We start from the raw sequence: 20,336 nt of genomic DNA, 5'->3' as shown, positions 1-20,336 counted from the left end.
TGCCACCACTGATCTGAGGGGAGGCAGAGCTCAGGCAGTAACGCTCACCCTCTGCTCACCTCCTGCTGCGCAGCCTGGACCTGTACCTGGTCCATGGCCCGGGGGTTGGGGACCCCGGGCATAGAGTATTTCATGTTATAATCAAAGTCTACAATACACATGAAATGGCAGACTGAAAATCAGCATATCAACAAGTATCTAATAATAGAGTAAAAATCCACCATACTGAGAGAAAGTTCCTGTCACAGGAACTTGCTAAAGCTTACTCATATGTTCATTGACATATTTCTTAAGTACCTACTCTGTGCCAATTCCTGTGCTGGATGTTGAGTAGATAGTGGTGAAAAGCATAGATAGGATCTTTGTCCCCCAAAGCTTATAGTTCGTGGGGACATAAATGCTCCTTGTGGGCATAAACTGGCAGGGAGAAGCAGGAAAAGTGGTATAAATAAAAGAGATAAACAATAGTTTAGAGATGAAAAGAAGCAAATTACTGTGCTTTGAGGGAATGGCCTTTTATGAGGATGTTGATCTTAAAGACACAGAGTACTTTGAGAAGTTTGGACGAAGTAGTACAAATTCGTGCATTCCAGCATAGCTAAAAGAAAGATCATATTATCTCATATTCAAATTTCCAGTAAGTTTTGCCCTAGCTCCATCCTTAGTACTAATAGCTTCCTACCAGAATACCTACATGCTCACCTGATTTCATCAAGGTGAGCAAAACATGCTCATCTCATTTCATCTAACTTCCTACCCTCACAGCTTAAGTCTCCTGCTCCACAGAAACCTAATTATACAAGACCTGATGCTCTCAGCCTTAGTTTCCCTTTCTTCCAAAAGTTAAATCATAGTCATGTACTCCTTTTCATAGCTTTCTCTCCTCCCCTATTCTGAATTTCTCCTTTTTATAAATAGTATCAAAATTTTAAAAGTCACATTTATTTTTCTATTCTAAAAGTAATTTATGCTAAGTGACAAAATTAGGAAAACACAGAAATATACAAAGAAAAGCACCTTTACTACCCAAAGATAATTACTTCAAAGGGAAAAAAAGATATACTTTCCTTACTGCTTTATCCCTTGCTTCTTCTTCTCAGCAATACAGTATTATGAAATATTTCCCGTCAACATTTATTTTTCCACGTGATATTCTCACAGAGAAATATACTCTTGTAAATAATTTTCAATTATTGATCACATTCCCACTATTTCAAATAATGCTGTTAAAGGGTATCCTTGTCTGTACATTTTTCACACATTTCAGATTTTTCCCCTTAGAAAAAAAATTCCTAGATGTGAAATTGAGTCAGAAATATGCACATTTTTAAGGCTTTTGATACATACACACTGACATATACTCTCCAGAAAGCTTTGTCAATTTACAGCAATGCTTAAGAATGAGCATTTAGGCTAGGCATGGTGGCTCATGTTTGTAATCCCAGCACTTTGGGAGGCCCAGGTGGGTGGATCACCTGAGGTCAGAAGTTCGAGACCAGCCTGGCCAGCATACTAAAACACCATCTCTACTAAAAATACAAAAATTAGCCGGGCGTGGTGGTGGGTGCCTATAATCCCAGCCACTCAGGAAGCTGAGGCAGGGGAATCACTTGAACCCAGGAGACAGAGGTTGCAGTGAGCTGAGATCGCTTCATTGCACTCCAGCCTAGGCAACAAGAGTGAAACTCTATCTCAAAAAAAAAAAAAAAAAAAAAAAAAGAATAAGCATTTACCCATATGCATACTAAATAATATTACCGTTCATTTTAATCTGCATCAGTAATATACAAAGTGGGATATCACTGCCTTCAAATGTTGTATTCTTGTAATTATGACCCCAGGGCAGGAATAAGGGCATGGGTCTAGGAATCAGAAATATCAGGGTTTGAATTCTGGTCTGCCGCCTACTAGCTAGTATGATCTGGATGAAACATTCTACCTTCTCCGAATCCCATTTTCATCCTATGGGAACAATAAGGGAACCTGTTTAAGAAGGTTGGTGTGGGAATTACACAAATACTCAGCATTGTACCTGGCGCACATAAACTCTCTGCAAATGTTGTTACTGAATAAACTATTTTAAGGAAGAGAAGAATAAGGAGGTGAATTCATCATTTCTATTTTGCTTTCAAGAATTCTCAGATTATGTCCTTTGCCCATTTTTCTACTTAAGTATATATGTATTTGAATATATTTCTATGTAAAGATTCCTTAATATATTATTGGCATATAGTCCTATTAAGTATATCAACTATAGTTTTATTAAAATATTATCAACTTTTTATCTGCTATATACATTATTGATATGTCTTCCTAGTTTATTGTTTACCTTTCCATTTTGTTGGTAGTATTTTTACAAGGAGAAAAGGTTTAAATTTTTATGTAGCCTTTCAATATTTGCCTTTTTTTCTTTCTATTCCTTATTATTCTCTGAAACACTTTCCGCATGCCAAGATTATGAATTCAGCTAATTATATAAACTTCAGTTTACATGTCCCTTGTTTTTTTATTTTGTTTTAGACCTTGATACTTGTGTCTTTATAACACTGTAAATATACTCATTTCAGGGGACCCTTGTGGTGGAAAAGCAAGAAGAAGATGAATCTCTCATCCCCATGTTTCTCACAGAACTAATGTTGACGGTCCAGTCACTTCTCTTTGAGCCTTCTCTGGAAGACTTTCTGGTGTGTGTTTTTCATGTATTACTCACATGCAAGCACCTTTTTGGAAAATGAAGCAGCTATTTTGCTGTCAATTGGTTGTCAGAATTGCAGTTGTCACTACTCCAAGATGGTCATGAGAAAGAGAGAAAGCATTGTTTTGTCACAGCATTATAGCTATATATAAACTATCTAAAAGTTTAGCACATTATCTTTAACTTGAGTCAGATTAGAGGCTTTGTAAGGTACAGGAAAACATTCTATACAAAATTTAAAAGTGACTATAGGGATCCCTTTAAGGACAACTCAAGAGATCACTCTGTTGTGAATACCTTTTCCTTTCTTTCCCTCCCTTCCTTCCTTCCTTCCTTCCTTCCTTCCTTTCTTTCTCTCTCTCTCTCTTTTTTGAAACAGGGACTCACTCTGTCACCCAGGCTGGAATGCAGTGATGTGATCTTAGCTCACTGCAGCCTCAACCTCCCAGGCCCAAGCAATCCTCCCACCTCAGCCTCCTGAGTAGCTGGGACTACAGGTGTATGCCACCAGGCCTGGCCATTTTTTTTTAGAGATGGGTCTTTGCCATGATGGCCAGGCAGGTCTTGAACTCCTGGGCTCAAGTGATCCACTTGCTTCTGCCTGCCAAAGTGCTGGCACTGCAGGTGTGAACCACCATGCCCAGCCTGTAAATACCATTTTTGAAATCTTTTTAAAGGTATGCTGGATCCTAGAGAATTTTGTTGTCTTAGTTATCTATAGCAGTGTAACAAGTTACCACAAAGTTAGCAGTTGGAAACATCCTCCATGAATCATCTCAGTTTCTGTAAGTCAGGAGCTTCGCTGGCTACTCAGATTATCCTCTATTTCAAGGTCTTGGTCTCCCTCAGACTGCTGGAAGAATTCAGCTCTAAGCAACTGTAAAGACTGGGATCCCCATTTCCTTAAGGGGTGTCAGCCAAGGACCACCCTACTTAGGTCCTAGAAACCATCTGTAGTTCCTTGCCATGTGGCCCACTCTCTCAGCAGCTTACAATATGGCTGTTCACTTCTTCAAGGCCAGATGGACCATTCTCTTCGGAAGGCCTCAATCCCTCTTTTAAGGGCTTTCACTTGATTCAGTCACATCTATCAAGGATAATCACTTTTGACTAACTTGAAAACAACTGAGTTGGGCCCCTGCAATATCCCCCCACCTTTGCCGCATCACATAACCTAATCATGGGACTGGCATCGCATTATATTCACAACTCTCACCCACACTCAAAACGAGGGGATTGAACAGCATGTGTATACAGGGGCAGGAATTTTGGGGGTCATCTTAGAATTCTGCCTCCTATATTTGCATAGGTGCATAGGTTAGTAAACCAGTCAAAGTCTGTATCTTCTGTTGTTAGCTGCTGTACTCTGATTCAAAAGCACTAGTAATCAAGATCTCTAGATTTTAGTCTTGGCTTTACAATTAATAAGCTATTTGACTTTGGGAAAACCACTTCTGGGGTTCAGTTTCTGCATTTATATGATGAGAAGTCATATGAGTTCTAGCGTTGCTTCCTCTTCCAGCAGTCTATAATTCTGTAATTTATGGGATAGGCAGTTTGAAGGCATTTACAATGACAAACAGACTACTGAGGTCCCTGTGATTGGAAGCTCACTCAAGAGCTCCCATGCCAAGAGGCACTGGACTCTCATGTCCCCTCCTGGCCACAAGACTCATGTCCTTCACATGGGATGCAGGTGTCCTGGACTGCAGATGACAAAAGGAGGCTCTCTCACAAGCAGCTGGCTGTCTTTTACCCCCAAGGGGTGGTCCTCAAAAAACTGAATACCCTTTCCATTTCCTATTACAGGACCCTGTTCCCCACATGGGTATTTTTAACTTCTACATATGAAACATACATGGCCAAGCTTTGGGAATAATTAACATGCTTGTCCATCCATACCAAAATAAGATTTTATTTCATATAACCCAAAAGTCAGACAATAGAAGTATAAATAGGATTATTATTCATAAATTTTCTATTTTTTCACTACAATTTTAGTCATTAGCCTTAATCATTCCCTATGATTCCAAACACACATACACACAGAGATTAATCTAAAGGAAAATTATATACCTAAGTCATGATCTCTTACTTTGCTCTTGCTTAGGTTACCTATGGTTTCCTAACACTTGATTCAATATATACTTTTGAATTCTAATATTTCTTGCTGTGTGAGACAAGCCTCCCATTGCATTTGATTCTGTTTACTGCTTCTGCTAATTGAAATAGACTCCTCCTTTGGTTTAATTGAAATAGACTTCTCCTTTGGTTTAATTGAAATAGACTCCTCCTTTGGTTTCTATTTCTGTAGCAACATTTTTTCCTTCTCAGTCATCTTTCCAAGAGCCTCTTTTATATCTATAGATCCAATACTTTTCTTTTAAGTCTCATTCATGGTCATCTGGAAATCTTCACCTGAATGTCCTACAGTTAACTTCAATTCACCAATGTGAATGGAACTTATCAATTTCTTCGAAAACTTGCTCCTCCTTCCCTGTCTCCATCTCAATGAAAGGTGCCCAAGCCAGCAGTCTGGGAGTTCTCCTAGATGCCCAGATGCCCAAGCCAGCAATCTGGGAGTTCCCCTAGAGTCTCCCTTACCTCCTTGAGATCAGGTCATCAGTTCTTGTGTGCTGAACCATGGTTGCACCCACTCTGCCACTCTTCTCCATTGGGACCTCATCATCTCTCTTCTGGCCCGCTGAAATAGTCTGCTCTCATCTGCCTGCCTCTTTCCCTTCTAATCCATTTTCCACATTGCTGACAGCAAGATTATTCTCATAAGCAAATCTAATCATGTCCCTTTCCTGCTTAAAATTTCTCCATTGCCTGTAGTAGCATCTCTCACAAGATGTTCTGTGAGTTGTTGATAAGTATTCCAAGACAAAGGGGGTTGTGATATACATTTGTATATTACAGATATAAAAAATCCTGTTTAGCAGGTCCTGAGAAAATTCCTGTTTAACTTCGTGTAACTCAAGATTTCTTCTCAAATTTACCTTGGAAGTTAGGACCCTTTATCCTCTGGGTAGCCCCCAGTCACAGTTTGGGGATTACTGGCCCATGGGCTAATACTGGCATCATGCACAAGGCCTTTCATGAAGGGGCTGACTGCGTCTGCAGAGTATCCTCTTTCTGCACTGCAGTGCTGATGCTCCAGTACCTAAATGACTCACCTGCCTGCCCCTTGGGTCCCACACACAATGACTTAGCAAGGATTATACTGTTGTCTGATATACTTGACAAGCTCCTCTTCATCTTTTGAGACTCATTTAAAGACTTACCTTTTCTTTATCTCATTTTCTCTAATTAGACTTTATATTTATTATAAATTACAAACTAAACATGCTCATTGAAGAGACTTTGAAAAACACAGGAAAAGATTATTAAAATAATCCATAATATTATGTACCAAAAATAAAAACCCATTAACATTTTTATATGCTTCTGTCCAGTCTTGTCTTAGTGCATACTGATATGCTGACATACATAACTTACCATGAGGTTATCTACAGAGATAGATATAGATACATATTTACATTGAGATAATATGATATACCAGTTTTATATCCTGCTCACTCTCTTTTATTCAAACTTAACATTATATCATAAGCTTTTTCTCATGTCATTAATTATTTTTGGGAGATGCCATTTTGTAAGGATATGTAATTTTCCATTGTATAAAGGCACCAGAACTTATATAACTATACTTCTACTGTTGAACACTTAAGTGTTTCTCTGATTAGTTATTAATACAAGAAATACTGCAGTGATTGTCCTTGCACATAAATCTTTGTTTACATTTCTATTTTTCCCATAGATTAGCTTTCTGGAATATAAATTACTACTCAAAGAATATAAACTTTTAACCCTCCCTTTAAATTTTCCCATAGACTTCCTTGGCTTTCCTTCCATTGTGACCGGCTAGTGTTTTGTTCACACTTCAAATGTAGAACTCATCACCATGTGTTGCAATTTTTTTGTCTCTCTCAATTAGAAAACATGTGTTCTGAAGGTAGGGCCATGTCTTTTGATTTGTTGTACACTCAGAATCAGCACAATACCCAGCCTGGTTGAATAAGTTATTCTTATTTATTTTAGCATTTCATAAAATTCAAAAGAATTTATAAACATGCGCATTTACATTTATGTTTATGCCTTTCTCGTTGACAGGATGTTATTTTGGGTGCAGTTAATCATTGTCAAAACACTGTGTTATCAGTTCCTAATCTCGTGCCTGATTCGTATTTTGATGCTTTCACCAGCCCTTATATTAACAACAAACTTGAAGAAAAAACCTGTGGAACTGGGCCAAGTTTAGCAGCCGTATTCGAGGATGATAAGAATTTTCACACAATTATTTCTCAAATAAAGGTATATTTACTCTGACTAAAACTATTTTATAATATTCTCAATTTTTGTGAAATTAAGTAATATATATTTTTTCTTTCTTATCTCTAAATGTTCTGTATGTGAAAATTGGCATGTGCCTAATCTCTAAATGGTAAAATTTGAAAATAATATTTGTTCTCTAGAAATTGTCCTGTTGAGCATGAAATAATTTTTTAAAAGCATTAAAATAGGGCCCGGCATAGTGGTTTACACTTGTAATCCCAGCACTTTGGGAGGCTGAGGCAGGCAGATCACGAGGTCAGGAGATAGAGACCATCCTGGCTAACACGGTGAAACCCCATCTTTACTAAGAAATACAAAACATTAGCCAGGCGTGGTGGCAGGTGCCTGTAGTCCCAGCTACTTGGGAAGCTGAGGTAGGAGAATGGCGTGAACCTGGGAGGCAAACTTGCAGTGAGCCGAGATCACGCCACTGCACTCCAGCCTGCGTGACAGAGTGAGACTCCTAAAAAAAAAAAAAAAGGCTTTAAAATATCTGGAGAAACAGTTACTTATCATTAGCGATCCATGTGCACGTGTTTTTGGGAAAGTAATCCTGGCTGTTGAGGATGCTGAAACACAGTCAGAGCCAGGGTGACTCACCAGCCAACACAATGTCTTTTACTAAAGTAATTTTTCATTACATGTTTAATGTTTTATTAAAACAAAAACATGGTGTTTCACTATTTGGGGCCCTTTAGAAAATAAATATAATGGCATCTATCCATAGCCACTCAAATGCAAGCACTAACTAAAGCATGCTTGAAGACTTTGAAAATAGTATTCTACACATAAAAGTTTTATCTTAGTTGTCCCAATTTTTAAACTCAAAAGCACACTTACCAAGGTGATTGACGTGAGAAGGTAAAGAAACAAGCATTATTCCTTGACTTGCTTCTCTCCTACATTTCTGAGTAACCTAATCTCCTGTGTGGAAAAATAGGAATGCGGCCCTCAAAATACTGCAAATACCTTTTCTTCTTGACACCAAAATGATACTGTAATTTTCAAACTTAAAATTTACCCATTTGTCAGTCATAAATATCCGTTATATATACATTCCTATGTAACTTAAAATTAGCATAGTGTTTCAATCTCTTTATTCATCAAAATATGGTTGTAACTGTCATGGTATGATTTTAAAAGCAAACAACATTTTCCATCTACTACTGTCTCTGCTTATGGTGGAATTCTTATTCTCAGCTACATTATTTTAAATCATCAATTCAAAAGTTGTAAGCTCCTGCCATGTTGGTTTGGCCTCTTTCATAATTTTAACTTTGCAAATTGACTCCATGTATGTTCTAATTCTAAAATTTCATCCTAGATTTTTGTGTTTTTTGCATTAATACTTATACTAAGGAGGATATTCCACAACCTTATTTCATTTAGTAACTACCATATTTTCTGGTACCAAAATAGTTTTCTGATTCATCAACTTTCTCTCCCTTAGACAATTATTTTTTTAAATTATGACTATAACATTTGTAATTAAAAGTTATATTTTCAATTCAGAGAGCCAAGGATAATTGCAACTGTCTAAATATGAATCACCCACATATCTTCTAAAATTAGTAAGAACCTACAAGAAAAAGAAATAAAACTAAACAAAATTTATACCCTTAAGAAGTAGCTGAAAGAAAGAGAATACCCAAGTGTCAAATTACCTCTGAGAAGAAAAATAAACACATACACCAATGAGCTTTCTTCCTCATGCTCCTGCCACAGCCTTTGCAGACAGTGAGGCCAGTCCTTGGGAAATCTACAAAAGAGAGAAGCAAGGAGCTAGCAGTTAATCTAAGAAGCTGAGGTTAATCTAAAGTCACAGCCAGAAAGAAGCCTATCCTACATGCAAAAATGATTTTAAAAAGTCCTGGTGTATCAGAGGACTGACTACAGGAAGGAGACTTAAAAGTGAAGGCTACTCAAGATGCCATTAGTTCTGGGGGAGGAAATAAGGTTAAAAATAAAAATTAAAAAGTTTTAAAAATTTCTAAAGAAGATGAGGCATTATATGAACATTGGATGGTGCAAAGAAAATGAAGCAACTACTGAAAATGTAAGTTCTGTAAAACAAAAAAGAACCTACTTGGGAGGCTGAGGTGGGAAGATTACTTGAGCTCCGGAGGCAAAGGCTGTAGTGAGCCAAGATCATGCCACTGCACTCCGGCCTGGGCAGCAGAGCAAGACTCTGTCTCAAGAAAAAATCAAATAAATGAGAGTATATCCAACTTTTTTCCTGTCACCATAAAATAAAATAAAACATATTTCATTTTGCTCCACTGACAGAACAGAATGCTCTTGAACTAAAAATCTTATAAATCACCCAATCCCTGAGCTAAAGAAATTAAAATAGGTTAACTACATGCAAGTCTACTAACAACCATGAAGCAAAAACAACACTACACACTGAAGTAAATATTCTCAAAGAAGCATTCAAATATACAAAAAGCCACAATGAATTAAAAATTAAAATTTAAAAATATAAATGGAAGGGAAAAAAGATGAAATCATCTCAGAAATGAAGACTAAATTACACAGTGCTCAAAGGAGAATAAGGTCAAGAGTTTAACATGACTAGAAGAATGATGGGAAACCAAAGTAATTAGTATAGAAGAAAGATAAGAAAACAACCAAGAGAATGAATGAAAATAAGATCGAGAAATCAGTAAAGTGGTACAGAGAGAAAATAATTATAATGGAAGACAGGCAAAGAAGAAATAACATACATATAATTGGTGTGTCTGTAAGAGGAAAACAAAAGAAGAGGATACAGCAAACATTTATTTTTAACTATAGTTCAGGAAAAGAAAATTTGAATGTATATATCGAAAGGGCCTACAGAGTTCCTTGGAAAATTACCCACAACAATCAACTCTGAGATATAGCCTTTTAAAATTATTAGATTTTAAGGCTAAAGAATTTTTCTGCAGGTGTTACAGAGACAAGAGAATTAGACTACCATCAGACTTCTCAAAAACAACATAAGAAGTAAGGCAGTAATGGAGGAGCAATTTAAAAAAAAAAAAACCCCATGGAAAGAAAATGTGCATCAAGAATTTTATCTAGCCAAGCTAGTCTTTTAAGTATCAAGGCCATACAAAAATAGTTTTCAACATGCAAGAACCCAGGGAATTTGGTACTCATTAGGAATCTACTACACGATGAGTTTCATCCAGCTAAGAAATAACTTTGGGGGAAAAAAGCTGATGCTGATAGGGAACATTTAACATATTTAATTGTAGATCTATATGAGCCTTTAAAAAAAGATAGAGACAAGAATAGGAAACTAGTATATAAATGTACGTTCTAATGAAGTTGAAATAGTGCAACTTTAAAAATAGAGAAGGAAGAGAATAAGAGAAAAGTAGAATAAGGTTATTGATTAATGTACAGTTAATAGGCTGGAATTAAAGAATATCAGTAAAAACCAACAAATCAAAGTATGAAAGGTTAATAAGGAAACAAGTGACTAATGGTATTTTAAAAAAATATATTGTCACTCAGAGAAAGAAAGAAAGAAGCACACATACAACCATAAGACACATAGAAAATAATATGACCAAGTTGGGACCAAATATATCAGTAATGTGATGAATATAAATGAGCTCAATTCATCTATTAAGAGAAAAAGATTTTCAATTTGGCTCCCAAGGCAAGACAAAACAATATTCTGGATACAAGGGAGAAATCCAAAACAAAATGATTCAGAAAGGTTAAAAATGAAAAGATGCTCAATGTTGTAGGGGCAAATGTAAACAATAAGAAAATGGGGCTTGTAATCCTATGAGTCAGGGATCCTTAATGCCAGATGCTATGATTTGCTAAGAGACCTCACAGGACTCAGTGTATAATTTTACTCATGGCTATGATGTATTATGGTGTAAGGATATAAAACAAAATTAACAAATGGAAAAGGCACATGGGATAAAGTTCAGAGGAAACCAGGCACAGCTTCCAAGAATCCTCTCCAGTGGAGTCACACAGGAGGCATTAATTCCTCCAGCAGTGGATTTTGACAACACAAATGAAATATCACCTAGCAGGGAAGCTCATTAGAGTCTCAATAATGAAGGTTTTATTTGAGGACTGGCTTCTTTTCGGTACAATGATATATTTTCCTTTGGGTATTGATATGGTTTCGCTGTGTTCCACCCAAATCTTATCTTGAATTGTAGCTCCCGTAATCTCCAAGTGTAGTGTGAGGGACCTAGTAGGAGGTAATTGAATCATGGGAGCGGGTTTTCCCGTGCTGTTCTCGTGATAGTGAATAAGCCTCATGAGATCTTATGGTTTCATAAAGGGCAGTTCCCCTGCACATGATCTCTTGCCTGCTACCACTTAAGATGCACCTTTGCTCCTCCTCTGCCTTCTGCCATGATTGTGAGGCCTCCCCAGCCATGTGAAACTGTGAGTCCATTAAACCTCTTTTTGTTTATAAAGTACTTAGTCTTGGGTATGTCTGTATTAGCAGTGTGAGAACAGACTAATACATGTACATACCCAACAATGGGATTGCTGGGTCAAATGGTAGCTCTGTTTTAAGTTCTTTGAGAAATCTCCAAACTGCTTTCCATAGTGGATGAACTAACTTACATTCCCACTAATTGTGTATAAGTATTCCCTTTTCTCCATAGCCTCCCTAGGTATGGAGAAATAACTACTATTTATTAGCTTTATAATAGCCATTCTGCCTTGTGTGAGATGGCATCTCATCATGGTTTTGATTTGCATTTCTCTGATGATTAGTGATAATTAGCATTTTTTCATATGTTTGCTGGCTGCTTGTATATCTTCTTTTGAGAAGTGTCTATTCATGTATTTTGCCCATTTTTTGATGAGGTCATTTGTTTTTTTGCTTGTTGATTTAAGTTTTTAATAGATTATGGATATTAGACCTTTGTCAAATGTGTAGTTTGTGAATATTTTCTCCCATTATATAGGTTGTGTGCTTATTGAAAATTTCTTTTGCTGTGCAGGTGCTCTTTAGTTTAATTTGGTGTCACTTGTCAATTTTTGTTTTTGTTGCAATTGTTTTTGCAAACAACCAACAATTCTTTGCCAAGCCTGTGTCGAGAAGGGTATTTCCTAGGTTTTCTTGTGGGAATTTTATAGTTTGAGATTGTACATTTAAATCTTTAATCCATCTTGAGTTAATTTTTGTATATAGTGAAAGGTAGAGGTGCAGTTTCATTCTTCTGCATATGGCTAGTGAGTTATTCCAGCACCATTTGCTGAATAGGGAATCTTTTCCCCATTGCTTGTTTTTGTCAACTTCATCAAAGATTAGATGGTTGTGGGTGTGCAGCTTTATCTCTGGGTTTTCTGTTCTGTTCTATTGGTCTATGTGTCTGTTTTTGTACCAATATCTTGCTGTTTTGGTTACTGTAGACTTGTAGCATAGTTTGAAGCCAGGTAATATGCTGCCTTTAGCTTTGTTGTTTTTGGTTAGAATTGCTTTGGCTAGTGGGCTCCTTTTTGGTTCCATATGAATTTTAGAATAGTGTTTTTTTTTTTTAATTCTGTGAAAAAAGATGTAAGTAGTTTGATAGGAATCGCATTGAATCTGTAAATTGCTTTGGGCATTATGGCCATTTTAACAATAATGATTCTTCCAGTCCACGAGCATGGAATCTTTTTCCATCTCTAATTTATTTCAGCAGTGTTTTGTAGTTCTCCATGTAGAAATATTTTACCTCCTTGGTTTGGCTGTATTCCTAGGCATTTCATTTTGTGTGTATGTGGTTATCATAAATGGGATTGAGTTATTGATTTGAATCTTAACTTGACCATATAAGGTGTATAGAAATGCTACTGATTTTTGTACATTTATTTTGTATTCCAAAACTTTACTGAAGTCATTTATCAGTTCTAGGGGCCTTTTGGCAGAGTCTTTAGAGGATTTTAGGTATAGAATTATATCATCAGCAAAGAGAGATCATTTGACTTCTTCCCTTCCTATTTGTATGTCTTTTATTTCTTTCTCTTGTGTGATTGCTGTGGCTAGAACTTCCAGTACTATGTTGAATAACAGCAGTAAGGGTGAGCATCCTTGTCTCGTTCTAGGACTCAAGGGGAATGGTTTCAACTTTTATCCATGCAGTATGATGTTGCTGTGTGTTTGTCATGAATGGCTCTTATTATTTTGAAGTCTGTTCCTTTGATCCCTAGTCTGCTTAGGGATTTTATCATGAAGGGATGTTGCATTTTATCAAAAGCTGTTTCTGTGTCTATTGAGATGATCATTTGATTTTTGCTTTAAATTCTCTCCATCTGGTGAATCACATTTATTGATTTGCATATGTTAAAACAGCCTTGAATCCCAGGAATAAAGTCTACTTGTTTGTGGTGTATTAACTTTTTGATGTGCTTCTAGATTCTGTTCACTAATATTTTGTTAAGGATTTTTTGCATCTATGTTCGTCAGGAATATTGGCCTGAAGTTTTCTTTTTTCATTGTGTCTCTGCCAGATATTGGTGTCAGGGTGATACTAGCTTAGTATTCAATAGAATGAGCTAGGAATGAAACCTTCCTCTTCAATATTTTGGAATAGTTTTAGTAGAACTGGTACCAGTTCTTTGTATATCTGGTAGAATTTGACTGTGAATCCATCTGGTCCAGGGCTTTTTTATTTTTATTTTTTTGGTAGATTTTTTAAATTATTTATTCAATTTCTAAACTTGTTACTGGTTTGTTCGGGGTTTCACTGTCATTCTGGTTCAGTTTTGGCAGGTTGTATATTTCCAGGAATTTATCCATTTCCTCTAGATTTTCTAATTTGTGTATAGAATTATTCATAATAGTCTCTGAGGATCTTTTTTTATTTCTCTAGAATCTGTTGTAATTTCATCTTTGTCAATTCTGGTTGTGTTTATTCTTTTTCCTTTTTATTTGTTAATCCAGAGTCAATTGTTGGAGTGCCAGGTTTAAGTCTTCAATTTCTTTATTAGTTTTCTGCCTCAATGATCAGTCACTGTTAGTGGGCGTGTTCAAGGATCCCACTATTGTTGTGTGACTGTCTATGTCTTTTTGTAGGTCTAGAAGTAATTTTATAATAAATCTGGGTGCTGCAATGTTGGCTGTGTATGTATTTAGAACAGCCAAGTCTTGTTGTTGAATTGTACCCTTTATCATTACGTAATGCCCTTCTTTTTCCTTCTTAATTGGTGTTGGTTTATCCTCTATTTTATCTGATATTATAATAGTGACTCCTGCTCTTTTTAGTTTTCCATTTTCATGGTAGGTCTTTTTTCATCTCTTTACTTTCAGCCTATGGGTGTTGTTACATGTGAGACAGTTCTCTTGAAGACAGCAAATCGTTGAGTCTTGTCTTTTTATCTAGCTATCCTCTCTATGTTTTTTACATGGAGCATTTAGACCACTTAACTAACCCCACATTCAGGTTTAGTTAAAATTGATAATTTTTTAGGGAAATATATTTACTGGAATTGTGCACATTAGAAATAGAGCTCCTACCAATATCCACAGAAGATATACAGAAAGTTACCAAAGAAATACTCTACAAAAAGCACCAGGCCCAAATGGGGGAAATTTATCAAATCTCCAAAGACTAGATATTCACAATGCCACCTCAATTATTCTAGAATATTGAAAATGGCTGATAGAAAATGCTTCTTTCATGATAGCAGCAAGAAAGTAATATAGTTAGGAATAAATTTAATAAGAAATGCTAAAAACCCATATGAAGAACACTTTTATGTTTTTAAAAAATCTTCTGTAAGACACAAAAATAGGCTTGGAAAAAATTTCTTAAATGGGATGACTCAACATGATAAAGATGATTTTTCTCTCTAGGTTAATTTATAATTTTAATACATGCCAATAAAAATTTCTTAAATGGGATGCCTCAACATGATAATGATGTTTTATTCTCTCTAGGTTAATTTATAATTTTAACACATGCCAATGAAAATACTGACAAGTTTATAATAAAGCTTATATGCATAAATAGACATCTAAGAATAACTACCAAAATGTTGAAAAAAGAAAAGCTATGAGGAGTACTATACTGCCCAAATATTTAATATAAACACTCTATAATTAAAAGAACATGGTACTGGCACATGAATAGCTGTCAGACCAGTAGAATAGAATAGACACCAAAGTACATATAGAAATGTATAAAATATATAATATCTGAAATCACTGAGACAAATATGAATTTTTCATAAATGTAGCTGGTACAACTGAATGGCTATTTGGATAAAGATAAAATTAGATCATGGTTCACATTCTACACACCAATATATAGATTAGGGATCTGAAAATAAAATAAAACTGTAAGTAAAGATGGACAAATTCTTTTATGATTTGTTCATAAAAAGGGTTATCTAACTATGACTCAAAAATCTGGATGCAAGAATAGAATGAATTGATAAATTTGATTACACAACAAATAAATCTTTTGCAAAGAAAAATTTAAACAAAGTAAAAATACACTTATAAACAGGGAGAATCTATTTGTATTACATATTACAGCTAAGGGCTAATATTTCTAATACTAGAGAGAGGGGAAACCAAAACTAGATAGAAAAATGGTCAAAACACATTCTTCACAGACATAGAAAAAAACTGCTTTAAAATGCATATGGAACCAAAAAAGAGCCTATATAGCCAAGACAATCCTAAGCAAAAGGAACAAAGCTGGAAGCATCACACTACTCAACTTCAAACTATGCTACAAGGCTACCTTAACTAAAACAGCATGGTACTGATACAAAACAGACATGTAGACCAATGGCATAAAATAGAGATCTCAGAAATAAAACTGCACAACCATCTGATCTTCAACAAACCTAACAAAAACAATCAATGGGGAAAAGATTCCCTATTTAATAAATGGTGCTGGGAGAACTGGCTAGCCATATGCAGAAAATTGAGACTGGACCCCTTCCTTACACCTTATACAAAAATTAACTCAAGATGGATTAAAGATTTAAATGTAAAACCCAAAACGATAAAAATCATAGAAGAAAATCTAGGCAACACCATTCAGGACATAGGCATAGGCAAAGATCTCATGACAAAACATCAAAAGCAATTGCAACAAAAGCAAAAATTGACAAATGGGATTTAATTAAACTAAAGAACTTCTGCACAACAAAAGAAATTATCATCAGAGTGAACAGACAACCTACAGAATAGGAAAACTTTCTGCAATCTGGGCAAAGGACATGAACAGACATTTCTCAAAAGAAGACATTTATGTGGTATATATATATTATATAATATGTGGCGCATATATATATATATATATATATATATATATATGAAAGCTCAACATCACTGATCATTAGAGAAATGCAAATCAAAACCACAAACACATACCATCTCACACCACTCAGAATGGCAATTATTAAAACATCAAGAAACAACAGATAATGGTGAGGCTGTGGAGAACAGGAAGGCTTTTTACACTGTTGGTGAAATTAGTTCAACCTTTATGGAAGACAGTGTGGTGATTCCTCAAAGACCTAGAACCAGAAATACCATTTGACCCAGAAATCTCATTCCCGGGTATATACCCAAAGGAATATTCATTCTGTTATAAAGATATATGCACACACATATTCACTGCAGCACTATTCACAATCACAAAGACATGGAATTAATCCAAATGCCCATAAGTGATAGACTGGATAAAGAAAATGTGGTATATATACACCATGGAATACTGTGCAGCCATAAAAAAGAATGAGATCATGTCCTGTGCAGTGATATGATGGAGCTGGAAGTCATTATCCTCAACAAACTATCACATAAACAGAAAATACCATGTATTCTCACTTATAAGTGGAAGCTGAACAATGAGAACACATGGACACAGGGAGGGGAATAACACACACTGGGACCCATCAGGGTGTGTGGAGAGGAAGAACAACAGGATAAATAGCAAATACATGTGGAGCTTAATACCTAGGTGATGGGTTGATAGGTGCAACAAACCACCATGGCATACATTTACCTATGTAACAAACCTGCATATCCTATCCTGCACATGTATCCTGGAACTTAAAATTAAATTGTTTAATTTAATTTTAAAAAAAGAAAAATGGTCAAAACTTATGATAAAAAGTTCATAAACATAGCATCTAAACATATGAAAAGGTAGTCTACTCATAAGATTAATGAGAATTAAAACTGAGATATAATTTCTCAACTATCAGATTAGCAAAATTAAAAAGTATACCAACACTTTCTGGTGATTACCCTATGGGTAAATAAACGCTCTCACATTATGCTTGTGGGAATGCAAAAAATAAAAGAACATTTTGCAAAATAAAACTATACATGCATTTACCTTTTGATCCAACAATACAACCTTTAAAATGTATCCTAAAAACATACGTTTTCAACAATACATAAGTACTAGATTACTTATTGCAGCATTGTTTATGAGTGCAAAATATTGGAAACTACCAAAATAGCCATGTGTAGAAAAATTATTGAATAATCTATGGTATATCCACACAAAGGAATACTATGCGACTGAATAAATGGATGAAGAAGTTGGTTATTAATTAATATAGAGTGATTTCCAGGACATATTGTTAGATGGAAAAGGCAAAGTACAAAAGAATATCTATAGTATACTACTGTTTATGTCAGAAGTAGGAAGGAAAGGGAGATAAGCCAGAAACTAAGGAAATTAGTTACCTAGAGGAGGTAATGTGAATGGTGTAGGAAGAGTGAGGAAAGTGGGTAAGAAGTGAAAAAAATGGGGAAGTGACTATTTTCTGAGTATACCTTTTAATATAGTTCTAAAAATAATCAACAAAATGGAGAGCAAAACCCTAAAACAAAATACAAACAAAAAGAAATAAACCCACATGTATTTCAAATGAAATACATAACCACACTAAAGGAATGGGGGAAAATAACTAAACTAAGTAACTTTTGAGCACAGTATTTTGGCCATGTACCCTGAGGATGAAAAACCACCATAACTGCAGTAAATACTGAACTCTGGTTAGTAGGTTTGTTTTTTGCAGTGGTGTTAGTGTATTAGCAATGCTGAAACTACTTTCTGTGTATTTTATTTAGACTTGAGCAAAACAAATAAATGTATTGTGAATGATGAAATGAGGTTACTCATCCTAAGACAGGGAGTTACAAATATGGAAGAGGGAAGGCTGGAATGAACCCTATGTTGTTGCATTGGAATGGAGTTGTGAACTCATGGATTTTAATTGATCTTTAGAAAGATAAAGAAATGTGTAGGGTTTTGTGATTGTATGTGGGGTGTATGTGTGTTTCCTAGACCTGTCTGCTGAAATAGCCTACAAGCAATGACATCCCAATACCAATGAGCACATCTAGTATCCACATGTTAGTTTCTATATATCATTCCCAATTGAAAGGAACTCTCTTTGTTCTTTTTGCAGAACTCTCTTCTTCAAGGGGTGGGGCAGGACAGTACAATATGAGCCTTGAGAATATTATTCAGCTAAAAAATAAGAACATGCCCAAGTAACAATGGAGACATGTAGAAAAGACAAAAAGCCACCTCGAAGGGTCTCCCTGGTGAGAGGTGAAGCCAGCTGGACTTCCTGGGTTGAGTGGGGACTTGGAGAACTTAATTTTGTCTAGCTAGAGGATTGTAAATGCACCAATCAGCACTCTGTAAAAATGCACCAATCAGCGCTCTGTGGCTAGCTAAAGAATTGTAAATGCACCAATCAGCACTCTGTAAAAATGCACCAATCAGCACTCTTTGTCTAGCTGAAGGATTGTAAATGCACCAATCAGCACTCTGTGAAAATGCACCAATCAGAGCTCTGTGTCTAGCTAAAGGATTGTAAATGCACCAATCAGCACTCTGTAAAATGGACCAATCAGCACTCTGTAAGATGGACCAATCAGCAGGATGTGGGCAGGGCCAAATAAGGGAATAAAAGCTGGCTGCCCAAGCCAGCAGCCACAACCTGCTTTGGTCCTCTTCAACACTGTGGAAGCTTTGTTCTTTCCCTCTTCACAATAAATCTTGCTGCTGCTCACTCTTTGGGTCTGCACTACCTTTAAGAGCTGTAACACTCACTGCAAACGCCTGCAGCTTCACTCCTGAAGTCAGCAAGACCACGAACCCACTGGGAGGAACAAACAACTCCGGAAACACCATCTTTAAGAGCTGTAACACTCACTGCAAGAGGCTGTGGCTTCATTCTTGAAGTCAGCAAGACCAGGAACCCACCAGAAGGAACCAATTCTGGACACACTGGGACAATTTGATCAGCACCAAATCCCTTGAATAAAATGAGACTATATGAGTCCATGTTGTGAAATAATGAATTAACTAACTAATTAATTGAACGAGTGAGAAGAGAAAGTTTTTCCTTTGGTTGAATGCAAACAAATGTAGAAAGAAAACACAATTAGAAAATTCACTGCAGAAGCCATCAGCAATCAGCAAGAATCTCTGATGTGTACTAAAACGAGTACACAAAAGTATGATGAGAAATGGAGTATTTACATAACCTCAAATTCTCTGTCTATAAGCTACTTATTGCTTTCAAAGGGAAAAATAGTTTACAGTGATAAGTCTGCCAAACACTTCTTTAGCCAATGTGTTAATATTACCAGTAATGAGACAAATCAACAAGTGCCTTGTGAGATGCTGCAAAGAACATACATCAGTTATGTGTTGTTACTGCCAAAAATTTAAATCTGAGTCTAATAATGAGTAAACATAAAACACACACATGCACATATACACACAACTGAGGTACCTTTAAAAAATGTGAAGGTCATGCGAGGCAAAGAAAGATTGAGATATTGTCCCAGATTAAAGAAAACCAGCCGGGCACGGTGGCTTATGCCTGTAATTCCAGCACTTTGAGAGGCTGAGGTGGGCGGATCACAAGGTCAGGAGTTCAAGACCAGCCTAGCCAAGATTGTGAAACCCCGTCTCTACTAAAAATACAAAAAAAAAAAAAAAAAAAATAGCGTGGTGGTGGGTGCCTGTAATCCCCACTACTCAGGAGGCTGAGACAGAGAATTGCTTGAACTCGGGAGGTGGAGGTTGTAGTGAGCTGAGATGGCACCACTGCATTCCAGCCTGGGTGACAGAGCGAGACTCCGTCTCAAAAAAAAAAAAAAGAAAGAAAGAAAAAAGAAAACCAAAAAGATATGAAAAGATGCAATACATGATCCTAGGTAGGAAAGTAGACCAGAACAAAAAAATGTTTTTTCCTTTTACTATGAAATTTGGTACTGGAACAAATGGTA

The 20,336-nt window shown here is 36.1% G+C and overlaps 1 protein-coding gene across 1 annotated transcript in view; it reads left to right on the top strand.

Moving 5' to 3' along the window:
* DNAH6 (dynein axonemal heavy chain 6) overlaps positions 1–20,336 on the top strand; it is a 367,549-nt gene that overhangs the window by 90,464 nt on the left and 256,749 nt on the right. The window contains exons 10-11 of the mRNA XM_005575454.5: positions 2,568–2,684; positions 6,872–7,072. Of these exons, the coding sequence (XP_005575511.2) occupies positions 2,568–2,684; positions 6,872–7,072 (318 nt within the window). The remainder of the gene's footprint in view (positions 1–2,567; positions 2,685–6,871; positions 7,073–20,336) is intronic.

This window comes from Macaca fascicularis, chromosome 13, assembly GCF_037993035.2.
Source record: "Macaca fascicularis isolate 582-1 chromosome 13, T2T-MFA8v1.1".
Taxonomy (NCBI): domain Eukaryota; kingdom Metazoa; phylum Chordata; class Mammalia; order Primates; family Cercopithecidae; genus Macaca; species Macaca fascicularis.
Note: the sequence above shows the minus strand (reverse complement) of the source record. Positions and strands in the feature narration are given on the sequence as shown.